General features: G+C 36.3%; 1 protein-coding gene and 1 long non-coding RNA gene across 2 annotated transcripts in view; one reads left to right on the top strand and one right to left on the bottom strand.

Moving 5' to 3' along the window:
- Positions 1–24,341, top strand: part of LOC126973838 (uncharacterized) — a 453,438-nt gene that overhangs the window by 414,507 nt on the left and 14,590 nt on the right. The window lies entirely within an intron of this gene.
- LOC126973824 (membrane-bound alkaline phosphatase-like) lies at positions 17,145–23,729 on the bottom strand. Its single transcript, XM_050821169.1, has 7 exons — positions 23,585–23,729; positions 22,426–22,552; positions 21,787–21,952; positions 20,296–20,488; positions 19,073–19,245; positions 18,355–19,006; positions 17,145–17,422 (listed from the first exon to the last, which is right to left on the bottom strand). The coding sequence occupies exons 1-7, from the start codon at positions 23,658–23,660 to the stop codon at positions 17,226–17,228; spliced, it is 1,584 nt and encodes a 527-aa protein (XP_050677126.1). The 5' UTR covers positions 23,661–23,729; the 3' UTR covers positions 17,145–17,225.

Here is a 24,341-nt window from a genome sequence, read left to right as displayed (position 1 = left end):
TATCTATCAGGGTGATAGTCTGAGTCCTTTGTGGTTTTGTCTAGCTCTGAATCCCTTAGGTGTTCTACTGAGGAATACTAGGTTAGGGTTTCAGTTTCGTAAGCGAGGAGAAACAATTTCTCACCTCTTATATATGGATGATATAAAGTTATATGCAAGGAATAAACAAGACTTGATATCATTATTAAATGTCACGCAAACATTTAGTCATGATATCGGAATGGAATTCGGTGTGGATAAATGTGCGACCATACATGTACTCAGAGGCAGGGTTGTAAATAGCGAAAATATACAATTCTCAGAGTCATTATTTCTCAAATCACTTAGTGCGACTGAAACCTACAAATACCTTGGTATATCAGAATGCCTCGGATTTTTAGATAGGGACATTAAACAGCTGGTGGTGGTACGTTTCTTTAACCGACTAACTAAAGTTTTAAAAAGTCTCCTGTCTGGTGGAAACAAGGTACGTGTTTTCAACAGCTGGGTAATGCCCCTTCGACACTCTAAATACGTAATACACTTTCGACATTCTAAAGTGGACTCAGACCGAGCTTGACGCCCTAGATAGAAAGGTCCGTAAACTACTGACGACATACCGGATGCACCATCCACGCTCATCTTTGATGAGATTATACATCCCACGGAAATGTGGAGGCCGCGGGTTTCTAAGTGCCAAAAACCTGCATAATCGTGAGCTGTATAATCTCAGGGAATATTTCCTACGTAAAGAATGGGCAGTGCATCGAGAAATTGTGGCAGTAGACAAAGGTCTTACTCCACTCTCTTTATCCAAAGAGAATTGGCGAATACCGGTGATACTCAGTACTCAAGATCGCATTAATGTATGGAGGGGAAAAGAGCTTCATGGACGGTTTTATCGGGCTCTCTACGGACCTGATGTAGACACAATTTCGTCTGTGACCTGGCTGCGATTTGGTGACCTCTTTGGGGAAACTGAAGGTTTTGCATGTGCAATTGCTGATGAAGTTATCAAGACGAATAACTACCGGAAATACATCATGAAGGATGGCACAGTAGACATATGTCGGGCGTGCCATCATCCTGGTGAGTCTATCAGACATATTATTTCCGGTTGTTCTCGTCTTGCCAATGGAGAGTATTTGCACAGACACAACCAAGTAGCCAGGATTACCCATCAGCAACTTGCTCTTCAATACAATCTTGTGCATTTTGAAGTCCCGTATTATAAGTATACTCCAGAGCCAGTTCTGGAAAACAGCCGTGCCAAGCTCTACTGGGACCGATCTATCATCACGGACTGAACTATCATTGCTGATAAGCCTGATATTGTGTTGGTAGATCGGTTAGAGCGTCGGGCATTTATTGTTGATATCACCGTTCCATGTGATGATAACCTTGTGAAAGCTGAAATAGACAAATTGTCGAAGTACCTAGACTTAGCACACGAGGTAACTGACATGTGGGAAGTTGATTCAACAATAATAGTCGTTTCCGTAAACGGTCTTATAGCAAAGTGCCTCGACCATCATCTCAAGAGGCTCTCACTTGATAACTGGATAAAGGGTCAGTTACAGAAAGCAGCTGTTTTGGGAACGGCACGCATCGTGTGGAAGTTCCTCAGTCTGTTGCCCTAACCACCGGCGGAATTGTCGTGAACCAACGCCGGCGGGACTCTATTTTTTATATTTATATTTGTAATATTGTTTTTTATAAATATGTTATATATATAAATGTAGAATATAAGATAAAATTGTAATAAAGAGAATAATAATAATAATAAAAAATAAGTAAATAAATGGATATGTGCGTGTGTTGTCGCACCAGAATAGCACCCCCCAACTCCTCCCGTGGGTATCGTAAGAGGCGACTAAGGGAAACATAGAACAGTGGTTGGGAAGCAGCATCCTTCTGAGATAGCACCAATATCAAGCAAAACCCCCTAAAAGCATGACACCCCAGTCCAGTATTAGCCACGTAACCGACGGGGCAGGTGGTGCTAACAATCCCTGGTGTGGCAACGCTAACACATACGGTACGCATACGTCGTCGCTACCTATGGGCCTGATGAGAAAGCTCATCGTCGCTCAGAGGGCAATTGAGAGGGCTATGCTCAGAGTTTCCCTGTGAGATCAAATCAGAAATAAGGAAGCCCGTGGGAGCACCAAAAACACCGACATAGCCCAAATGATGATTGCGAAACTGAAGTGGCAGTGGACAGGGCACAAAGTTCAACGGACAGATGGCCGGTGGGGCATAAAAGTCCCCAAATTTCGACCACGTACCGGAAGACGCAGTGTTGGTACGCCTCCCGCAAGATGGACAGACGATCTTATTAAGATCGCCGGAATATGTTGGATGAGGGAAGCTCCGGACCGATCCTCGTGGAACTCTTTGGGGGAGGCTTGTGTCCAGCAATGGACGTCTTCTGGTTGATGATGAATGGATATATAAAATCTCTCGTCACAATGTCAGTTGCCATACTCCTCCGAAATGACTTGATTCAATTTGATGAAATTTTATATGTATTTTTTGTAGGTCTGAATCGGTCAAAATCTACTCTTAATACCACAATAATGTTTTTTTATTAATTTATATTGCAATACATGGTCAGATCGGTTAGCTAGCATTATATAAATTTATATTGTCATTTTCAGCCAAAATGGTAACCTAAATGTTATTTATAATTGTTGTTCATACGCTGCTTATGTTTATGAAATAATATTCTCTTCTCTAACTGTAATGAAATGAGGAGAGTACGATGTTGATGTAAAGTAGGTACTATGCAAGCTGAATACGTAATGTTCATATGTAAACATTGGCTCAACGAATCTAAATGGTCACACAGTTATTTTCGGGTTCGTATTTTTCATGTGACCATTTCTATCAAATGAAATGATATCAGAGTTACTTTCATATTTAAAATGCTTTTTGAAACTATTTCTCGAGCATCAAAGCGATATTTTACCCAAAAAATGTTTACGTCAGCTATAATAACAGGGCGACCAAGCGGATAAATAGTTTTTCTGTCACAAAGGTTTTTGGATCTCGCAACTTGTAAGCCGCATTACCTGGGGGAAGTCGTTAACAACTACCTACCGAGTTTTAATTCAAACGATATAAGTTTACGAGATTGTAGAAAAATTGTTGATCAAGAAAAGTACGAATTTTTGAAAAGTTGACTTAATTTGTTATTCTACTGGTTTAGAGGCGCAGAGAAGGTTGGACTCGAAATAAATACTCTGTGAGCAAGAAGTATATATTGTGTAAGTTTGTGTGTACGTCGTACGACAAAGTTGCTTCCGCTAAGGCTTTGGGAGTCTGGGTAGTAATAGCAGAGCCGACTGTATCTGTACTGTATGTCGTCTGCTCCCATGAGCTGAGGAATACATAACGTGGTTTGCATCCGATACTTAAACTAGGAGTATGGCCGGCATACATCCACAGCCGAGGCAAACAACTAAAGGCGACATCTATTAACGCTATCTTTTAATATTACGCGGGGATTTATGTTTCAAGAATCTGGATGATACCATTATTTATTAAAATTTTTAAGTAAATATTTGTTTCTTAGTATAATTTCCGTTTTAGGTGTTGATTCTAACATAAAAGATTAATTATTTTAATAATTTAATAGTCTATTTATTGAAAATTTTCTTCTTTTTAAGGACCTTTTGTCAAAATTCGTACAAATTTAATAGTTTTTAAGTTCCTAACGCTAAAACTAAACGCTAGTTTTTACATATTTATTCGTTCCTAACAAATGCTTGACGTGCCATCTTGAATGAGCCATCGCTTTATAAAAATAAAAGTAAAAACGTACGTTAATTTTTGAGTATGATTGTAAAAAACGTAATAAATTTAGGGAAATAACGAGATTTTGTATCTGAAACTAGGTATTGAAAAAAACGACTCAGATCATCATAAAACAGATTCAAAAAACAAATTTCAGCAAAAAATTTAAAACAAATTACGTACATGTGACAGTCCTGAATATTTACTGAAAAGTAAATCTACAGATACTTCCATAACGTTTTAAATTTTTTGGTTCTTAGTACAAAAATAAACCTCACAATTTTGATATGTACTAAATGTTATGTAAAGTTATAAGGTACGTTTTGTATATAAAATCGTTTGTGTAATCATTTAATTTGACAAAGCTTACCGAAACAGAGTTCTCGTTTTGTGACGCCGATAAAAAATTGGAAGGACGTAAAAAAAAATTAAAATAGGAAAAATAAAATAAAATCTGTTTATTTCAGACTGTTCGCCCAGTGTTAGTATTTCTTACAAACTATGTTAGTTTATATTTCACATTGCATAATATAAAATTTAATTTAATTTTGATTTAATTTAATTAAGTTGAAATACTTGCCACCACATACTGAGGCACTAGCTATGTGTACATGTGTGTGCAATACAGCCGCAGCTCAGCGGACTTATTGCGGAGTGGACTGTGCGTAGGACTAGGAAACTAATCTGATCAACTGAACAACTGCTTCAAGCGATTTCCTCCTCTTCACAATTCGATTCACAGCTCGTTAATCTGCTAGCGAGTACACTTGGTATCAAGCGCGTGCACTGACGAGAAGATATCGGTGAAGAACTGTTCTATAATGAGCAAATGTTTTATAATGAGCGTGATAGGAGAAGGAAAAGGATAGATATATAGTGGCATTACCAAATATAGTAAAGTTTTTAGATTATTTATACATCTAGATAGACTATGACAGCTTTCAAAAAGATGAAAAAAAAATTACTTTAGAATTAACCTTTATTTTGAGCAATACACGCACACTAACACAATGTTTCATACAAATCGAGAGTGTCACACGTAGCTTGTCACGCAAACTAAAGTATTAAACCTGGCCTGTTTTTATCGGTTCTCTAACAGCAAGAGACTCTATCTATACGTATAAATATTTAGCCATTACAAACTGTTCTTTTGCAAATGTTTTTAATAAAATAGACTAACATATTGGGTGCAGTATAACAGACAAAGCCCTCACCGAAGAAGAAACACCACATACAATGGGGTATAATAACAACAATATCAGTTCATCACATCGTATTAGAGCCGGTCATGATGCGGTGTCCCTGTCTCGTAATCCGTAATCCGTGTACACTAATGTATAGCCGGCCCGGAACTACAATTAGTGTGTCGGTCGTCGGATATTACGAGGTAGTAAGTTTATTCCAACCCGGATCTATGTTATCTCCTCTATATTCACTTTATATATTTCTCAGAATTATTTTGAGTGTCATGTCCAATTCGGAAACTCAAAAAAAAATTTTTCATTAACTTAGCGCCTGATCTGGATTTTTTTGTATTATTTAGACTAATAGAACTGGCTTTTTTGTATGAAATAAAGGGACGAGACGAGCAGGACGTTCAGTTGATGGTATTTGATACGCCCTGCCCATTACAATGCAGTGCCGCATAGGATTCTTGAAATACGCAGAGCGGCGATACAATAGCGCTCGTCACATAAGATGTTTAGTCTCATTTACCCAGTAATTTCACTAGTTACGGCACCCTTCAGACCGTAATAGAATAATGCTTACACATTACTACTTCACGGTAGAAATAGGTGCCGTTGTGGTACCCATAATCTAGCCGGTATCCTCTGCAAACGAGCCTCCCACTGGTAAATGGCCATGGCCGTATGGACTTTTGCATATTATATAGACTCGTAGAACTGACTAAGAACAGCCAGTGATTTGATTAAAACATATCCCGAGACTATTTTAACGAGTAGTCCGTAATAACAACACAGCCTGAGATAAGATAATAGCGAGGTCTTAAAGGACGCTGGTCGTAATAGCCCACAGATTTAAATGGCTTAATGGCTTTAACGAGTTTCGTAAGTTCTCGTAAGAAAATATATGGATTTATATATAATAATAATAACATTTTAGTTTTATTTGCAGCTAAAAAACACACAAAAAATAAAACAATTCTTAAATTAAATTAAATTTGAAATTAAACAATAAAACACTCCATACTTATTAAAAGACTAGGAACGTTAGCCGCAAATAAGCTCAAGCTCGGCATATGCTTGCACACATATTATGCATGCTCAGCGCCGATCTTCCGCTTGAGTCATTGTGACTTCGTAACTCGTAGTCTCAATATATGTTGGACAATATTTTATATCAAATGAATCTCTATAATATTATAGAACGAATCTATTAAAATCATATTACCCAATAATATTTACACTAAGCACAAAAACATACAGCAATAATCTGTGTCTTCTAAAATCGATATTGTCTTTGTTTGATCTGATATATTATGTACACTTTACTATGACGAGTTAAGTGTAAGAGTGATCTGACAGTTAAAGTTCATAGGAATCAATATCACTTTGTCAGAAAACACATTCCCAAGTGTAACAAACACTACCTACTTGTTGTTTTCAAAGATTTCATCGTTGCTTTGCTAAAATTTCACAGCACATTCATTATTGCGTCGCTTTCCATTGCTTATTTTCATTTAGAATATGTACATCAGTGTTTTTAACAAGGGGTCGTTTCCAAAAAGTTTTATATAAACTTTTTAAAAGAGGTGACAATAATAAAAACAATGACTTAAAAATAGCGATATCTAGAAGTCGTATGTTTCAAGATCAGAATTCTATGTCATCGATTTAATTTTTGAGAGAATACTTAAACTTTAATCTAGCTGTAAGTTCAGACCACCCTCGACAGTGCTCTGTCATTAAATATTTTCTTGTGCAACCATTTTAAATGTGATTTAAATCTTAATTTGGATACCATGGATAAGGACCGACCGACGTGGAGATCTTTGGGGGAGGCCTTTGTCCAGCAGTGTACGTCTTCTGATGATGATGATGATGAAATCAAAATTTAGATCTGGGCATAATAAATACAAATAAATAACTTCGTAACATGGCGTTTGTTTACGAGGCACACGACCAAAGGGAAAGGGGGAATGATGGTGCGGGTGGAAACATAACGCTTCGTTACACTTTATGTTACGGATATTAGCATTGGCAAATGTTGACATACGGCCGTTTCATTGAAAATTCAAGGCTTCACGAACGTTATTATAATAACGTATCAAATTGATATTATTTAAAATCAGTTGAAATATTTTAATAGAACAAGACCATAAAAGCTCACTGGTTAATCAGTATTAAGTAATTACCGCCGCCCATCACAAGAGTTTTACAAGTCTGAAATAGTAATTGATATTCTAATTTGTGGCGTGTCGTACGAAGGTGGAATTCGGTGGCAAGCATGAGGTCAAACAGCTCTGCAGAATACTATCCGTGATATATTCGGTAGAAGACACCAAATGAAGGGACATCCCTACGTTAAGTCAGGTGATCTAGCCGTTCAGAGAGCACTGGATCCCGACATTTTTTTGGAGATTCCTGAAAACATAATGGTAATTTCTCTCTAGAAGTTTATATACTTTTATTATTTAAAGGGCAATATAAATTATAAGAAAGGATACAAAGACACTTATGAGTATTTTGTAAGAAAGACTGAATAACATTAATTTTACTCCTATCCAATTCTCAAATAGATCGAAATAAAATAAATGAGTTACATCCGGCATTTGTAGTACCTACCTACTACATGTAGGTTTGAATTTAGTCTACTCTCATCGTATTCAAAGACTAGTCAAGTCCAGCTACAATCATAAAGTCATTATTGTTATAACGCATTACATTATCTTGGTCGTATGTATTTCTGAGTCTTACCAACTTTAAAAACTACAGATTTATTTACTCGCATCCGATTGTACATCGTAACTTTTTAATGAAGTAAAACTGCTTTAGGAGCGACTTGGATGTAACTCAGATATTTTTTCGCTCCGTTACTTCCGTCAGAAACAAGTCAGTCAAACAATTTTTTTTTGCGTTTAAATTTAACGGGTTTTAAGAGAAATTCAAATTTCTCAGTTATATTTTTACGAAATCTCCAAGAGGTTTTATTTATTACTACTTTTATAAAAAAATATCAATTCCCTTAAATCCTTGTCTAGTATCGGAATACTGGGTCTCGAAATCTCGAGCGATTGCCAATTCTGCGGTCATCCGGAAGCCAAAGCTAATGTGGCTATGAAGAAGCTGGGCGTCATAAATTGAGCACAGCGTTACTTCTGTTTGTGGCTTGACCAAAGACATGACAATAGTTAATGTATTGCTGTCATATTTAGTCTGGCGCACTCCAGGATTAGTTCGAACCATTAAGCCGCGTGCAGAGCTGCTCGAATTGACTGGCATCTAGTGCTCTGTCAACGGCTAACGGCCAATACACAAGTGTCTTCCTCGTAGATATAGTTTCTTATGATATTATTAAGTTTTGTAAATAAAGTCATAAACATTATTATAATTCTATTTGTATAATAGGATCGTTAGATAAATGTAAAATAATATATACCGTTTAGAACTACTAGTAGTTCATCTAGTACTCACGAAGTCATAAATATTGAATATGAGGTAATTTAGAAGAAAAAATACTCTCTTATTCGTTCAAGTGTTAAAGATTTATCTTTCTCTAGTGTATTTTGTGTGTGTGTCATATGGCTCAACATCATATATAATTTTTCAAATACTCCAATCGAAAATTCAAACGTACTGGTTTTGCAACCTCACAAAATATTGTATCGCATTCTGGTATCGTTTCTATATTGAAGCTGGAAAGTGATGGAGTGCTTAAAGGGAATGTATTGAAAGAGTTATTTGTTTATTTGTGTGAAGTGATGCGGAGTGTTGAAGCTATTGGGAGCGGAGTGCGGAGTGCGTCACGAACGAACTCGATTTATATGAATAATGAAAGATATGAGTGCTGTAGCCCGCGCTGGTGTCGGGTTTTACGTGACGGTACTATTGGGTAAGTATTATAAAATGCATTACATTATATATCTACATTTTTATAAAAAAATACATATTTTAATTATTTTTTATGTACTAAAAACTTACCTAACAATATTACCTTAATTATATGCAGTTACTTTTATACTGTCTGTGTGCCCTCTTTCTGTTTACCAGTAGGTCCGTTGCACAGGATACCGGCTGGATTATGGGTACTACGAAGCTGTGGAATGAGCTTCCTTGTGTGGTGTTTCCGGGACGATACGACATGGGTACCTTCAAGAAAAGCGTGTACACCTTCCTTAAAGGCCGGCAACGCTCCTGTGATTCCTCTGGTGTTGCAAGAGAGTGTGGGCGGCGGTGATCACTTAACAACAGGTGACCCGTACGCTCGTTTGTCCTCCTATTCCATAAAAAAAAAATACCACAACAGTGCCCATTTCTGCCCTGAAGCAGTAATATTGTTTTCGGTCTGAAGGGTACCGTAGCTAGTGAAATTACTGGGCAAATGAGACTTAACCTCTTATGTCTCAAGGTCACGAGCGCAGAATTTTTGGGCCTTCCAAGAATCCTGAGCGTCACTGCATTATAATGGGCGGGGCACATCACGTCCGGCTCGTCTCGTCCATAATTTAAAAAAAAAAAACTGATTGTCCACCAAGTTTTATTGTTTACAAACATTCTCTCCAGTTTTGCGTTATTCTAACCCACAGTGGTCCTCCCTTAAGTTTCAATTTATTCTCCGATTGCATGAACTACCATACTCTATTCCTCTATTGTATATTCTCTGGAATACTTATTGCTCAAGTCTATTTTGGTATTTCATCGTCTTCCGGCTGATATGATGAAAGAGGCCTATCCATCACTTCTATTTCAATGTGGATATTGTTTTGTCTTTAAATACATTCACAGAATTAATTAAATAAATATACTCAAGATAATTAAGATATAATCTGCCTTGTCAACAAATCCAATAACTTGTTAATTCTTGATAAAGGTCTTTAAAATATGAGCGATGGCTCATTCTATTCGGAACAAATATATATCTCGAGGTTATACTAGCATTAACAATATACTAGCGTATATACAAAGCGTGATGGTAATTGATACGCCCTACCCATTACAATGCAGTGCCGCTCAGTATTCTTGAAAAACCAAAAAATTTTGAGTGGCACTACGAAAATAACCAATGAAAGAGATTTACATCTCTAACAGAGATACAGCAAGTAGAAAAGGAAATTCCTTATTGACCATAAAGCATCAAGACACTCTGATCGTATTATTATTATTATTATTATGACAACCGCGTTGTTAAATCACGGGATCCCAAAAGTTATAATGTTTCATTAACCGTGTTATAGCCTTGGTTTTGATGAGTAATCTCCGTAGTGTTATAACAACTATAATAGTGTGTACAACGGTCGTTAAACGATAAATTGTTTGTCAGTTTGATTGTGAACAATGAACACATTAAACAAACACGCATCACGCTCCATAGGTCGGAAATGTCAGAGGCGCTTTTAATAGATCTAAAGGGATGGTATGGTAATAGTCTAATAGTTACCAATCAAATAATTTTAGCAATCCAGTATAAAGTTTTTGTAAATGATATGAAATAGCACAATATAAATATCCATTCAATATTTTTTTAAAGAATCCTATTTGTACTCTTAAAGTCCTAATTTATAATAATATAAATGGTCTTAGAATCAAAACGAATATTATAAAAAGAAAAAAAAAATTGACGTTATTAAATATGTGATACTACATACTAGACCAATTCTGTTATGACTAGGGATGTGATATTAATGGAAAATAATCGACCAAAATACAGATATAAACCTCTACTTATTTAAATAGCCGTAGTACACAACAACCTATGCACATAATTTATTAAAATTTGGCATGTTGATACCTTATAATGACGATTAACATCTTAGATATTTTTCATCCTGGAAAATTTAAGAGTTCCTTGGGAACAACCTCTTCTTACTTATATAGCGTAGTACACAACAACTTATGCACATAATTTAATGAAATTGGGCATGTTGATATCTACCTCATATTGCCGTTCAACATGTAAGATACTTATCATCGCGGAAAATTAAAGAGTTCCCGTGGGACAGTTTGAAACCTCTACCTACTTAAATAGCGTAGTATACAATCACCTCTGCACATAATTTAATAAAATGTTGCATGTTGGTATCTTTTATTGCCGGTCAACATCTTATTTACTTTTGTTGTTACCATTCAGGAAAACTAAAAAGTTCCCGTGGGTTAGTTAAAAGTATGGTAAGTTATGCAGCGTAAGAGAAAACAACTTATGCACCTAATTTAGTAAAATTTACCATGTTGTTACCTCAAATTGCCGGTGAAAACTTTAAATAGTTTTCATCCCAAAAAATTAAAGAGTTCCCGTGGGATGGTTAAAACACTAAAGTAACTTATATTGTGCACAACTACTTATGCACATAATTTAATAAAATTCGGCATGTTGATAATTATATTGCTGGTCAACATCTTGGATACCTTTCATCCTGAAAAATTAACGAGTTCCTGTGGGAAATATAAAAAGTTATTGTTTCATATATAGCTGAGTACACATCACCTTATGCACCTAATTTAGAAAAATTTGTCAAGTGGGATACCTTATATGACCGGTAAAACAATTCGTAAGTATTATAAATTTTAAAACTCCCATAAAAGTGACAGGAAAGTAAAACAATACAAAACATAGCCCAGCATAGCGTCATTCATAATAAATCAATTGTGTGTGACGGACATGTCATTTAGGTCAGACATAGTAAATAGGTACATCGATACATACTAAACTTAATCTTACAACCCTGTGAAAATCTCAGCTCTACCTTCTAGCTTTCCAAAGAAGTATCTACTGATATTATAAATATGAAAGTTTGTAAGAATGTTTGGACGTCTGGATGTATGGATGTATGTTTGTTGCTGTGAAAGAGCTAAATGGATTTTATTGAAACTTTACAATAATAATATATCTTACATAACATTTATTTATATTATTTGACAAATAATTGAATAGCTATGACGATGCCGATAAACAAACGAGTGCGCGATATTGTGCTGCGGTCCGGTGGCAGGCGGTGGGATGAGCTTGTGGGCGACTGGACGGCTGCGGGTGGAGGGGCTATTATTTTAAACATCTGCAGTTTCTATTGATTTGCATTTTCAATGACCAACAAATCGCAGGGTCGAATTTGGGCATGCCATGTTTTTTGCTACGGCCAACTCTACGTGACTTGCTTACGCATTTTTAAATTGCAAAATCTGCATGTTTATGCTGACTGAAATAAATTGTTTAACATAATTTAGGAGGACATAGGTATATATTGCAGTAACTACCTATAACTTTTGCATTACTATCAACCATCATATACATACATCCGTTATATATTACATACATACTAGAGCGTTTATAATACCTTTGTAAAATCATCATAAAAATTCTTAATATAAATTAAAATACATTACACAATATAGTTGTCAAACACTTATATCTGGAGAACGGCCTGACTGATTTTCATGATTTTTAGGTTGTTGGATTTGCCGCCGTTACAAATCGCAGAATAACATAAAATAAAAAAGAATAAAATAAAAAAAAGAAAATACTTTCTTTTATTTAAAATCATTATCACAATTTTCAAGAGGATAATCTTTTTTATGGAAAAGGAGGACTAAAGAGCGTACGGACCACCAGGTTTTAAGTGATCTCCGTCGCCCATATTCTCTTGCAACACCAAAGGAGTAAAATACGTCGGAGAAAAAACCATCGAACACTAAAAATAAATTATATGGCAAATCAACGTTTGGCGGGTCAGCTAGTATAAAATATTTTTTTTACATTAACTCATTCATGGCCTCATACAGTCCTATATTATTGAGTAATATTAAATTCACCTCCGCTAGCACAGCAACCGTATTAATTTCAATGTACCTAAAACACGCTTATTGTGTTCATTTCCAAAATGATGCAATTGCCACTCCAATAACATAAGAAGACAAATTTTATTACTGAATAAATATAGACTCACGAATTTTGTTTAAATTTTTACGTAAATAAAAAACACAAACATTGTTTGCAGGTCAGACGATTAATAAATACAGAATTTAAAATAAAATTTCACCGAGAATCATATTATCATAACATAAACCAAAGTTTACAAATGATCGTTCGCAATAACGTGAAGCTGAGTGCTGCTGTAATAAACATCGAATTGATGTTGCCATCTTTTGTTAAGCTTTTTGTAGCTCCGACTTACGATGAAAAAGTGACGGTTTAATGAGGAGGGAAACGCGGAGGGGGGGGGGGGGGGTACAGCTGCTTCAGGTTAGATTGGGGTGTTGGTTTGAATCAGGAAATCTGTTCGCTGCGTGAGAGCCTTAAGATGCAACAAAAAAATCTGATAAATCTGTCATGTCAATCAAGTACTTCTGTAGTATAATGTATGTACGTGAGATGAAAGTCGAGTGAGCTAGCTGTCATAATAAATGGACACGCGTTGCGTACGACGTTTTCTACACTTTTCTTCATTTCACTTGCACTTGAATCAAGCATACAGCGGAAACTTGTATGTAACCTCATATTTTGAGCAGCATTTATTTATTTCAATCAATAACTGGCATGTACAAAAGATTTAGAGACATACAGATTATTTTAAGTAGTGTAACAATAATTAAAGAAATTTCTACAAATTAGCTCCCTTACGCAGGGAGTCAATGACATTACTACGAAAGCAGGTTGACGTGAAATGAAATAAAAAAATGAAATATAAATTATTTAATTATTAAAATTAAATATAAATTAATTAAAGCATTGATATTTTATAGCATTGATATACATTAATCTAATCTAATCAATCTAAAAAAACGACCATAACTACCTATGTTATAATAATATGTAAAAAGTGAAATTTAATAGTACTTAGAAAATAAGTTGTAAAATTTAAAAACAAAAACTCCTTCTTTTTATAAAAGTCCATTCATTATCAAGATCTTGATTATTTCCTTTATTTTTATAGTAATAGATGCCTGGGACTATGCGATTTTATTTCATACAACTACTTTAATTAATACTATTTAAATTCATACAACTACAATCACTTTTAAAATAATTTTCACTCATGATAATGAAAGTAAATATAAGTTTGTAATAAAATGTATGTATATGTACTATATAGTATTTAATTACACTACAACATAATACGGTTATAAAATTTTTATTTAGTGGCATTTAAATTAAATTTGAATATTTAATCCCAGTTAGGTTTCTAAATAAAGGAAACTGTAATGACAACACTTATAAATGTTGTAATATAATGTAATCAATACCTATATGTAAAACCAAAAAATGTTTAAGCACAAACCAGATTATTTTAAATACTTAATGAATGTAATAAGTAGATTTTTTGTATGGTAAGGTAGTAGTGAAGACATTTAACATCGAAGTATAATATCTTCTGCCCAAATATATCCGTAGTAGTAGTTGATCTGTTAAGACATTTTATGACAACAATAGATATTCTTTCAGCAAACAGTACTAAGTTTCGATGCTTACAAATGATATGGACATTTATAATAATAATAACATAGGATTTAAATAATTAACGATTTGTGGTGTGTGGTACGACTAGCGAGCTGCGTGCAAGCCACTATCACACAAAGTTTACAGTCACGTTGATAATTAACAGTTTTCGGATGCATTAATACGTTATTGCGAGAATAATATTAAATTGAACGTTGCACACGTAATAATTTTATTGAAACAATATATATATATATAGGCTAAGTGCTTTTGAATCTTTACTACGAGCGCGTGAGAAGAACACACAGGAAACTCAACGGCCACTCTTTTCAATCAAATAGATTATTTTACAATTATCTTTTATTTATATGATCCTACCATATCTTACCTATATTTATTTGTCGATGGCACCAAAACAAATTGTGCTTTTTTGGCGACATTAAATTACGACACACAATGATTTTTTAGACCATAGACTTTTCAAAGACTCAATAAAGTATGTACTTACTTATATTAGTGATCGTGGATATACATCCAATCACAGATAAAGGAGTAACAAAATCAGATGAGGAGCAGAAAAAAGTTATTTTTTTATAAAAATAAGGGATGTGACGAGCAGGACGTCCAGCTGATGGTAATTGATACGCCATGATCATTATAATGCGGTGCCCCTCAGGATAAAGGAAAAACCCAAAAATTCTGTGCAGCACTACAGTTGCGCTCGTCACCTTGAGACAGAAGAGTCTGATGTTAAGTATCATTTGCCCAATTTAACTAGCTACGGCGCTGACTGAAACACAGTAATGTTTACACATTACTGCTTCATGGCAAAAATAGATGCCGTTGTGAGCTTGAGCCCACTGGTAAAAACTGGTACAAATGAGCATCAGTAGTCCTTACTGTGTTTTTCTATTTAAATTTCACCCCAGGTGCTTAAAAAATTGATATAAAATATATGATAATAAACCAGCTTATCAACCATACAGCTTATCGCTCTGTTTCCTACTCACTTCACAACTCTGCCTTTATCGCTAAACCCTATACTGGAATTTTAATAAAAATCTTTTGATTTTCATATATTTTTTTTTATGGAATAGGAGGACAAACGAGCGTACGGGTCACCTGGTGTTAAGTGACCACCGCCGCCCACACTCTCCTGCAACACCAGAGGAATCATAGGAGCGTTGCCGGCCTTTAAGGAAGGTGTACGCGCTTTTCTTGAAGGTACCCATGTCGTATCGTCCCGGAAACACCGCACAAGGAAGCTCATTCCACAGCTTCGTAGTGCGAGGAAGAAAGCTCCTTGAAAACCGCACTGTGGAGGACCGCCACACATCCAGATGGTGGGGATGATATCGTGACTTGTGGCGTGTCGTGCGAAGGTGAAATTCGGCGGCAGGAATCAGGTTGAACAGCTCTTCGGAACACTCCCCGTGATAAATGCGGTAGAAGACACACAATGAAGCGATGTCTCTACGCAACGCCAAGTGATCCAGACGTTCACAGAGCTCTAGGTCCCCGACAATTCGAGCTGCTCTGCGTTGCACGCGGTCAAATGGATCGAACTGATACTGGGGTGCGCCAGACCAGAGATGACAGCAATACTCCATGTGAGGCCGGACCTGCGCTTTGTAGAGCGCTAGAATGTGGGCCGGCTTGAAGTATTGCCGTGCTCTATTTATGAAGCCCAGTTTCTTCGAAGCCAATTTGGCTTTGCCCTCCAGATGGCCACGGAATTGGCAATCGCTCGAGATTTCGAGACCCAGTATTCCGATACTAGGCGAGGCTTTCAGGGAAGCGTTCTCGAAGAAATTAAATTAGTTATTAAGAGGGAGCGACAGAATGTTGTATTTCAGCCAACCAACACCGGGCACCCGTTCTGATAGTTCTGATCAAATTCAAAAAAAAATCCTGATTCAATCGTGAATCGTGTGATTTTTAACCGATTTCAAAAAAGTAGGGGGTTCTCAATTCGTCGGTAATTTTGTCGAAATCGAATGGGGCGAAACCTATTTTGATAATAATTTTTTTATTTGAAAGCTGGTGCTTCCCGTGTGGTCCCATAATTTGGTCCAGATCTGATAATGGCATCCATGAGAAAAATCATAAACGTCTTAAATTTGCTATGCATACGTATAGCAAATTGGATGATAAATTTACGAATAACTCAATATCGTGCCAACCGATTTCGAATATTCTTTTTTTACTGATATACTTCAAAGATAGTTTGGTGAGAGTTTGGTTAGGTTCTGATTACGGAATCCATGGCAAAGTAACGGAACTCTTCAATTAAGCGCTTACGTTCATTGCTGCATTGAAAAATTTAGTATATCTGTACATATTTAGACAAGTTATTAGTTAGTGTACTTCAAATTCACTAAAAATGAAAACATAAAAAAAAAATAACAAAAAAACAACCGACTTCAAAAACACTATTCCAAACCAATAGATATAACATACACTAATAAGTATAAAAATAATTGCGTATTTTTATGCAATCTAATATTCTATTTACGATTATTGAGTCGTGAGGAGGTGAGAGGCGAGAGCGGGTCGTGGCGGAAGGACACCGATTCCAAAAATTACAATAATCGTAACTAGAATTAGATTGTATAAAAGTACGCAATTATTTTTATACTTTTTAGTGCATATTATATCTATTGTTTTGGAATATTGTTTTTGAAGTCGGTTGTTTTTTTGTTAAAAGTTTTTTTTTACAATTATAGATTTTAAGAAAGAATGAGATACAAAAATCAATGTTTATTTATCATACGGTAATTTATTTAACATACAACTGTATAGATACAATGTGGTTTCAGTTACGTGTAGATCGATTACTTTTAGGCGTTAGTAGGAGTGTCATCGCTTGGGGTCGGGATGTCAGCCACCATAGCCATGAGGTGTGGTATAAGGTGCTGCTCATACAGGCCGGAGAACACGGCGTGGTGCGGCCCGCGTGCGAACACGGCCACGTCCTCGCCGCCGTGCGTCTCGGACTCGAGCGGCACGTCCGCGTGCGAGCGCCACGCGGCCGAGCCTGCAACCACGGTACCAACACGTCACACGATATTGTATAATTCTCTGCAAGGTTGTACCCGAGTGTAGTTTAGCCTACACATTATCAATAACTAATATTTATACGTGTAAAATAAACTATTTACCACTTTTTAAGCCCATTGTGAGGAGTGTGAGACTCGTCATTGAAGAAAGTTTCTATATATACTATGTATACGTCAGGTTATACGTTCTTTTAACGTCTAACAAGAGTGAAAGTGTCAAATTCTTCCCTACTTCCTTCTAACTTGTACATTGACAACATTTAAAAATATGTACAATGATTTTGGATTTATATCTAAAGATCTTCAGGTATTTTGGCCACATTACCCGACGCCTTCCCAGTAATTTAGATAAACTGATGGTCATAGGCAAGGTGGAGGGGGACAAAACACGCGGATGATCACCCAGCCGGTCCATCTGGTCGGACCAGATCAAGACACTCACTGGCTAAACACTTACGACCACAATAAGAAAGGCCGATGATCGAAAGGAAATACGATAACCTTGAATTACGGACACAACCTTCAGAAATGACAGCGAACAAGAAGAAGAAATTTTGGTACACGTTTCACATAAGTCGTGTTGATCGAATTGAAAGTATATACAAAATGTATATTACAAAATCGGTAAAATATATACTGATTACGACAAATCGATTTGAGAATCATCTCGTGGTTCATTTGGGCACATGATAACACTTGTAGAATGTATTTGGGGCTCATATAGTGCTTAGATTGAACTACTGCTAGGGTTTAGTTAATGATAGGGTTTATCTGATGAAAGATCTTATCCTAAATTAGAACTTATGGTAGATGTTTCACTTCAAGCAATGTATGAATTAATAACTTTCTATTTGCATAAAAAATGATATTAATATTAATAAAATCTTATGAAATAAAAATTGTAAATTACCAAAATCATGATCAACAGTGACGTCAACCCGAGAGCCACCGGTGTGCGGTCGATGACCCGGCCCGTTGGTGTAAGACAGCGTCATGTAAGGCACGCCGTCATCGCCCACGTCGTCGGACGCGCCCAGGATGTCGGCCCCGCGATGAGAGTATCCGTTGAAAGCCATCACGTGCGCATGGTCTGACGTCACTACAATGAGGGAGTCCTCCTCGGAGAGCAGCTCGGTGGCGCGGTTCACCGCCCGGCTCAGCTCGATGGTCTCGTCCAGAGCTAACCCTACCATATTCTCGTGGTGGGCGTGATCTATACGACCTCCCTCAACGAACAAGAAGAATCCCCTCTCGTTCCGAGAGAGTGACCGGATGGCGGTCTCCGTCAGTTCAGCCAGGGTCGGCTCAGAGCTGGAGTCCGCCTCCATGTGGTACTGCATGTGACTACTCTCAAACAACCCCAAAATATAGTCGGGTAGATCTTCATTTATCTTTAATAATTGATCACGATTCCAGACGTATTGATAAGAAGCATTTTGTGTTATTTTATTGCTTTGCCAATCTTCAATTAAATTTCGACCATCTAGTCTTTTACCTGGTGATCCTTCTTCGTCGATAGCATCTTGTGGTAAGAATTCTCTTCGACCTCCTCCCAAAATCACCTTTAAAATATTGGCTTATTAAAATTCTTTTTGATACAAGGAATTCAACATTAGAACATTACGAACCTTAAATTGATTACCGGGATGTGAATGGACTAGTTGATAGGCGATGTCGGGACACACGTCAGGGCTGACCGATGCTGCGAGGACGGCCGCATCACTCTCCCAGTCTCTGTCAGCCGTACGGGCGAACGCACCGGCAGGAGACGCGTGTGTCACGCGTGTAGTTGTCACTATACCTACGGGATGGACCGTACAAGTATTGTAAAAAGTAATATGTCTTAAATCAATCCATCAAACTTAATTAAACCACGTATGCATCACAATATGGATTGCATATATATGAAATAAATGAAAATTCAAGTCATACTGGTCCACAGAATACATAATAAATTTGAAATTTTCAATGAATAAGAATATCAACATTGAGTTAGAAAAAAGAAAACAGTGTGTGAAGACTACGTAGTTGGATCGCCAGGAGCGACAACGTAGCTCATGGCGGCAAATTGGCTGTTACTTCTCTTCTCGTACACAAGATCTTAACAATTAGCGAAGAAATGAAAACTGATTTAAACATTTCATTTGAACTTTTAAAAAGTTAAATTAGTAAATACAGTCAATCACTTGAAACAATGGCGGGTTTCGTAAGGCACCTGCTTGGAATTACGGGCACTCCAGACATCGGACACACATTCTGAAAGCTCGCGTTAAATTTGATCAACAAATACTAAAATAAAATGGCGAAAAAAATACCCTATGTAGTATTTTAATATGTTTACAGGCATTTAAGTGCCAGAGAGCTTTGTACTAGATAGATATCCTATAATTTGTTTAAAAATTTAAAAGACCATAGAAATCGTCATGTATAATATAGACATGTCGCAAAACGGTACAGCACAAGAACGTAAGTGATTCAAATGCTATTTAAACTTCAATTTATTATTAATACTTGAGACCAAATGTTGTTTTCTTTTGAGATAAAGAAATAAAAGTAAACAAAGGAGCAAGTGAAGAAAAAGATAGTTGCTTCATTCTTTAGATAGAAGGGTAATTTCGTAAAAGTTGTGCTGAAAGACAAAAATAATATTATGTAAACTAGTTATAATCATTGTAAGACAACTGCGTTAGAATTTACTTTACTACTAAGGTTCCTTTTTTATTTTATAAATTGTGATCTATTTTTAGCAGTGTTGTAATTATGTTGCCAATAAAGTTACTTATTACACCCAATGTGACTTATATCTAAGACGGTTACTGCCGGGTGCCGGTCCCATGCGCGTGCTACAGACCGGCGTCTCTGCCGTCGGCGAGCGCCCACGCGGCGACCGACTCGAGGCGCGAGCGCGGCTCGAGCGACGAGCGGCAGTCCCGGCGCGTGACGTCACCGCTCAGCCCGATGGTGCCCAGGTTGGCCTTCACCCCACACAGGTACGCACTGGCCGTGCACGCAGAGTCCGCTATTTGAGAATCAACGCAATACGTCTGGAACGTAATTATTTAGTTTTACGTGTTTTGTACATTTCAAATTCAAATATTTTTATTCAAAATACAAAATGTTATCACTTATTGAAATTCAAAACTACCACCCATTCCAAAAAGTATGCCTCAGACCTTAGAAGATCGGGCGCAACAAACTCAGCGGTCTTCTTTTTTTTTTCATAAGAAATATGGTTACAAAGTAACAATTAAACTTATTATTTAATAGCCTGAGGGCGGTTGCTCCATTACCAATCTGTGGTATCCATCTGAGGTGTTAATAGTCATTTATGTTATAGTAAACTTTACCACACAAAGGTTTTTTAACAAATGTTTTGAATTTCGTAATATATTTGTTTTGAACATTTTCTGGGATCTTGTTGTAATATAAATAATATACATCACCCCACAAAAGACTTACTAACTCGACTTAGCCGAGTAGTAGGCATTATAAGTTCCCGGTGTTAAAATTATGGTTATGACAGTTTCTAGCAAATTCATTTATGTGCTTATCTACATACATAACATTGTCAAGAATATATTATTGAGAAGCAATAGTCGAGATTTTAATTTCTTTAAATTATGCTCTCCATGTTTCTTTAGAACCTAGGTTCTATTTATTATGTCCTAGGATATAATGCTATGGAAATAACTAAAGTAATCTATTCGTGCCGTATCTATGTCAGTTGATTATTGTCTAATCTTTTTGACCGCGTATTTTATAATTGTATTATTTAGATTTTTTGCTATTTAACATTACGTTGGCAGTCCACGATGGCTGATAGAATATCATTTACTTCGTCATACATAATTTGGTTTCTTTTCATTTTGAATATCAGTGAAGTGTCATCCGCAAAGAATACTACCATGTTTGTTTCTAAAAGATAAGCAAGGTTATTTATATAAATAAGGAAGATGAGTGGTCCAAGAATTAGACCCTTGTGGTACCCCCATACTGAGAGGAGTCCCAGGAGATCACCTGTCATTCACGTCGACCCTCTGAATTCTATTGTTGAGTTATGAAATCCGAAGACCGAGTGCAGTTCCTTTTATGCCATAGTGACAAAGCATTTGAATCATTTAGTTGTCGTACTTATAACCTCTAACTGAGGCTAGCGATTTCATTTACCTAGATTCAAAAAGGTCCAAAGAGGAATGAATAATGAACGTATTAATGATGGTAGCGATCAGCAAGTTCTATATGAAATGAGCAGGATGAACGATTAGCGAGCGGATGCGGATTACAATATAGCTGTATCTGTCTTAATTTAGCGCTGAATAAAATAATAAAATAATGATCTCACCTTTGCAAGGCCAGTGGTAGGGAAAGCCTCGAAAGCCAGTTGTTCCTCCTCGCCCGTGTGGTTCCGTCGCTGGCCCAGTAACGTGCGAGCGGCCGTAAGCGTGGCCACCGACATGCCGTCCCCCAGGAACATAACCACGTTGCGCGCGTGACGCCCAGGTTCCACGCTGTATGAGACCCAAATTGTACGAAACATGGCATATATATTTATAAATATATTATGATTACAAATTCAGACTTTTCCTTTCTTTTGTTCTAGGTCAACGGAAAATACGCAATACATTTTGATTTCCTTCATAGTGTCGAAATATACGTTTTGCGGCAAAAACGGGCGCATTTTACTTGAGCAATATACCTATACTTTTTATATTTAAATTATGTAACATCTGGAGTAAATATCGGTACCTCAAACAGATCTTTAGCCATCGCTTAACAATATTTTCTTATTCAAATAAAGTCAAATTTATTATTCTGTAAGATCAACTTACTAAGTCCTTGCGTTCTTGTACATGGCCTAGCCCATTACGTAAAAATAAAAATAGTGAAGATTTGAGGTAGATCGACATACATTGGTGAATTTTTCGATAAAATTTTAAATCTTCTGGACAAATAGACAATTCTATCGTAATCAATGATAAACCTGTGGAGATGTCTCCGCCGCTGCACCTCTGCCTGCGCCTGCTCCCTCCAGAAGGTGGCGCTCCCCTCCGCACTGCGTCCCCGCGTCTTCCACGCACTCCCACCATCACTCTTGTGGTACTTATCGCCTTAAATGTTTACTTATGTCAAATTCTAATATTTTTGTATAAAATTGATTTAAAGTTCACTTATTGAAATTGAGAATCCACTACTCATTCCGAGGGTAGAGTAAAGCCTGAGACTTAGCAGACCTTTTTTTAATATTCATGTATCCCTCCTCTTCTATTCTTAGTTCATTTTTTCTGAGCTCAGAATTAACTTTGTCTTTTAACAGGTTTATAATAATTGCTGTCCAAAATTTAATAAAATATTTTATGTTGTATAATGATGTAATTAATACTCCTTAAAGGGCGATTGGCCGCAACTTCTTGTACATGAACTTCAAGACTGGTTATGATTATTAATTTATAAAAACAACTTATATTATATTATACATTATTAATTCAACAATTTTACTGGTTGTGAGTTTATGAGGCCGTCTCTATTTTGTCTATCATTAGTGAAATTCTAATATCACGGCACGACAATAAATAAATTAAATGTCAGCAATTGTAGAATTTAAAAAAAATGTTTAAAAGAAATAATTTTTAATCCATTTATAAATCAAAATATAATTTCTCCGCAGACCTTAGAAGAACGAGCCGAAGAGGCTCTGTTTTATGAAATACATAGTTGCATTATAATTAGATTCATTTATTAAATAGACTGCTGGCGATCGCTCTGATGCCAAAGTATGGCATCAATCATTATAAAGTCACTTATGTCGCTACAAATATTGTGTATCACACATTTCCTGGGTTCTCGTTTTAGAAGCATATCGCCCGACAAGAGACTTACTCGACGTGGCCGAGTAGTAGGCATAACAAGTTAAATTTTTCTTTATTTATTTATTCAGAGAATTTAAAGTCAACACAATTTTCACCATAACTTATACTTAGACCAAAGCATTAGACTAAAACATAATGCTGGTGATTATAACTGGCAATCCAATTACATCGAAGCCTATGCTAAGGCCGTCCATTGTTCCTAGTGTAAACTACAATTTCTATAAAATTGATCAATTTGTTTATATCATTTTAATATCTCCTTCAGCTACTCACCTTGTACAGTGGTCGGCCACAACACGACCGCTGCGACCAGTGCCGTCGCCAATAACCAACACCTCGTGAACCACATTATTGACTTCTCTCTGATCCTCTATAATACGACTATTAATTTGATGCTCTCAACATCTCGGTGACACTGATGCTGTGCGTGCCTGGAAAACCCCTCGCCTCCCCTCAGCAGTCGGAAACGTCACCGTATCTCAAGTGTTCGATAGCATCTTAATCTACAATCACTTATCTTTTTTTAACATTCGATATACACATTATCAATGCCATTTAAACATACCTCTGCAATACGGTGGTAATTTATGATAGATATATTATTATATAAGTCATTAGTTAACATGGCACATACCTAATAGACATACCGTGTCTCTACATATTTTTTTTTCCAAAAAAATATGTAATGGTAAGATGTTAAAAATTATTCCTACTACAATAATTATTAATAAGCGATTTTTTATTTGTAGTGTTGTAGCATCAAAAATGACTGAATGCTCTTAGCAAAATGATTTTTGTGAAAGTGTATTAGCTTTTATTTTTAATTTGTATTTATTTTCAGTGACTGTCAAATAAGTGTAAGGTTAATAATCGTAATAAATCATTGTTGTAATTATTCACTTAATACGATATAAGCCTCATAAATAGCTCAACCAGCTCTATTCTGCAACGCAAACACTGTAAATTCCTTTGTACATTTAGTCGTCTAGTAATTAATGATCTAAACATTAATTATTTTATACCAAATTTC

Source organism: Leptidea sinapis, chromosome 30 (assembly GCF_905404315.1).
Source record: "Leptidea sinapis chromosome 30, ilLepSina1.1, whole genome shotgun sequence".
Taxonomy (NCBI): domain Eukaryota; kingdom Metazoa; phylum Arthropoda; class Insecta; order Lepidoptera; family Pieridae; genus Leptidea; species Leptidea sinapis.
This window is presented reverse-complemented; position numbering and strand designations above follow the sequence as displayed.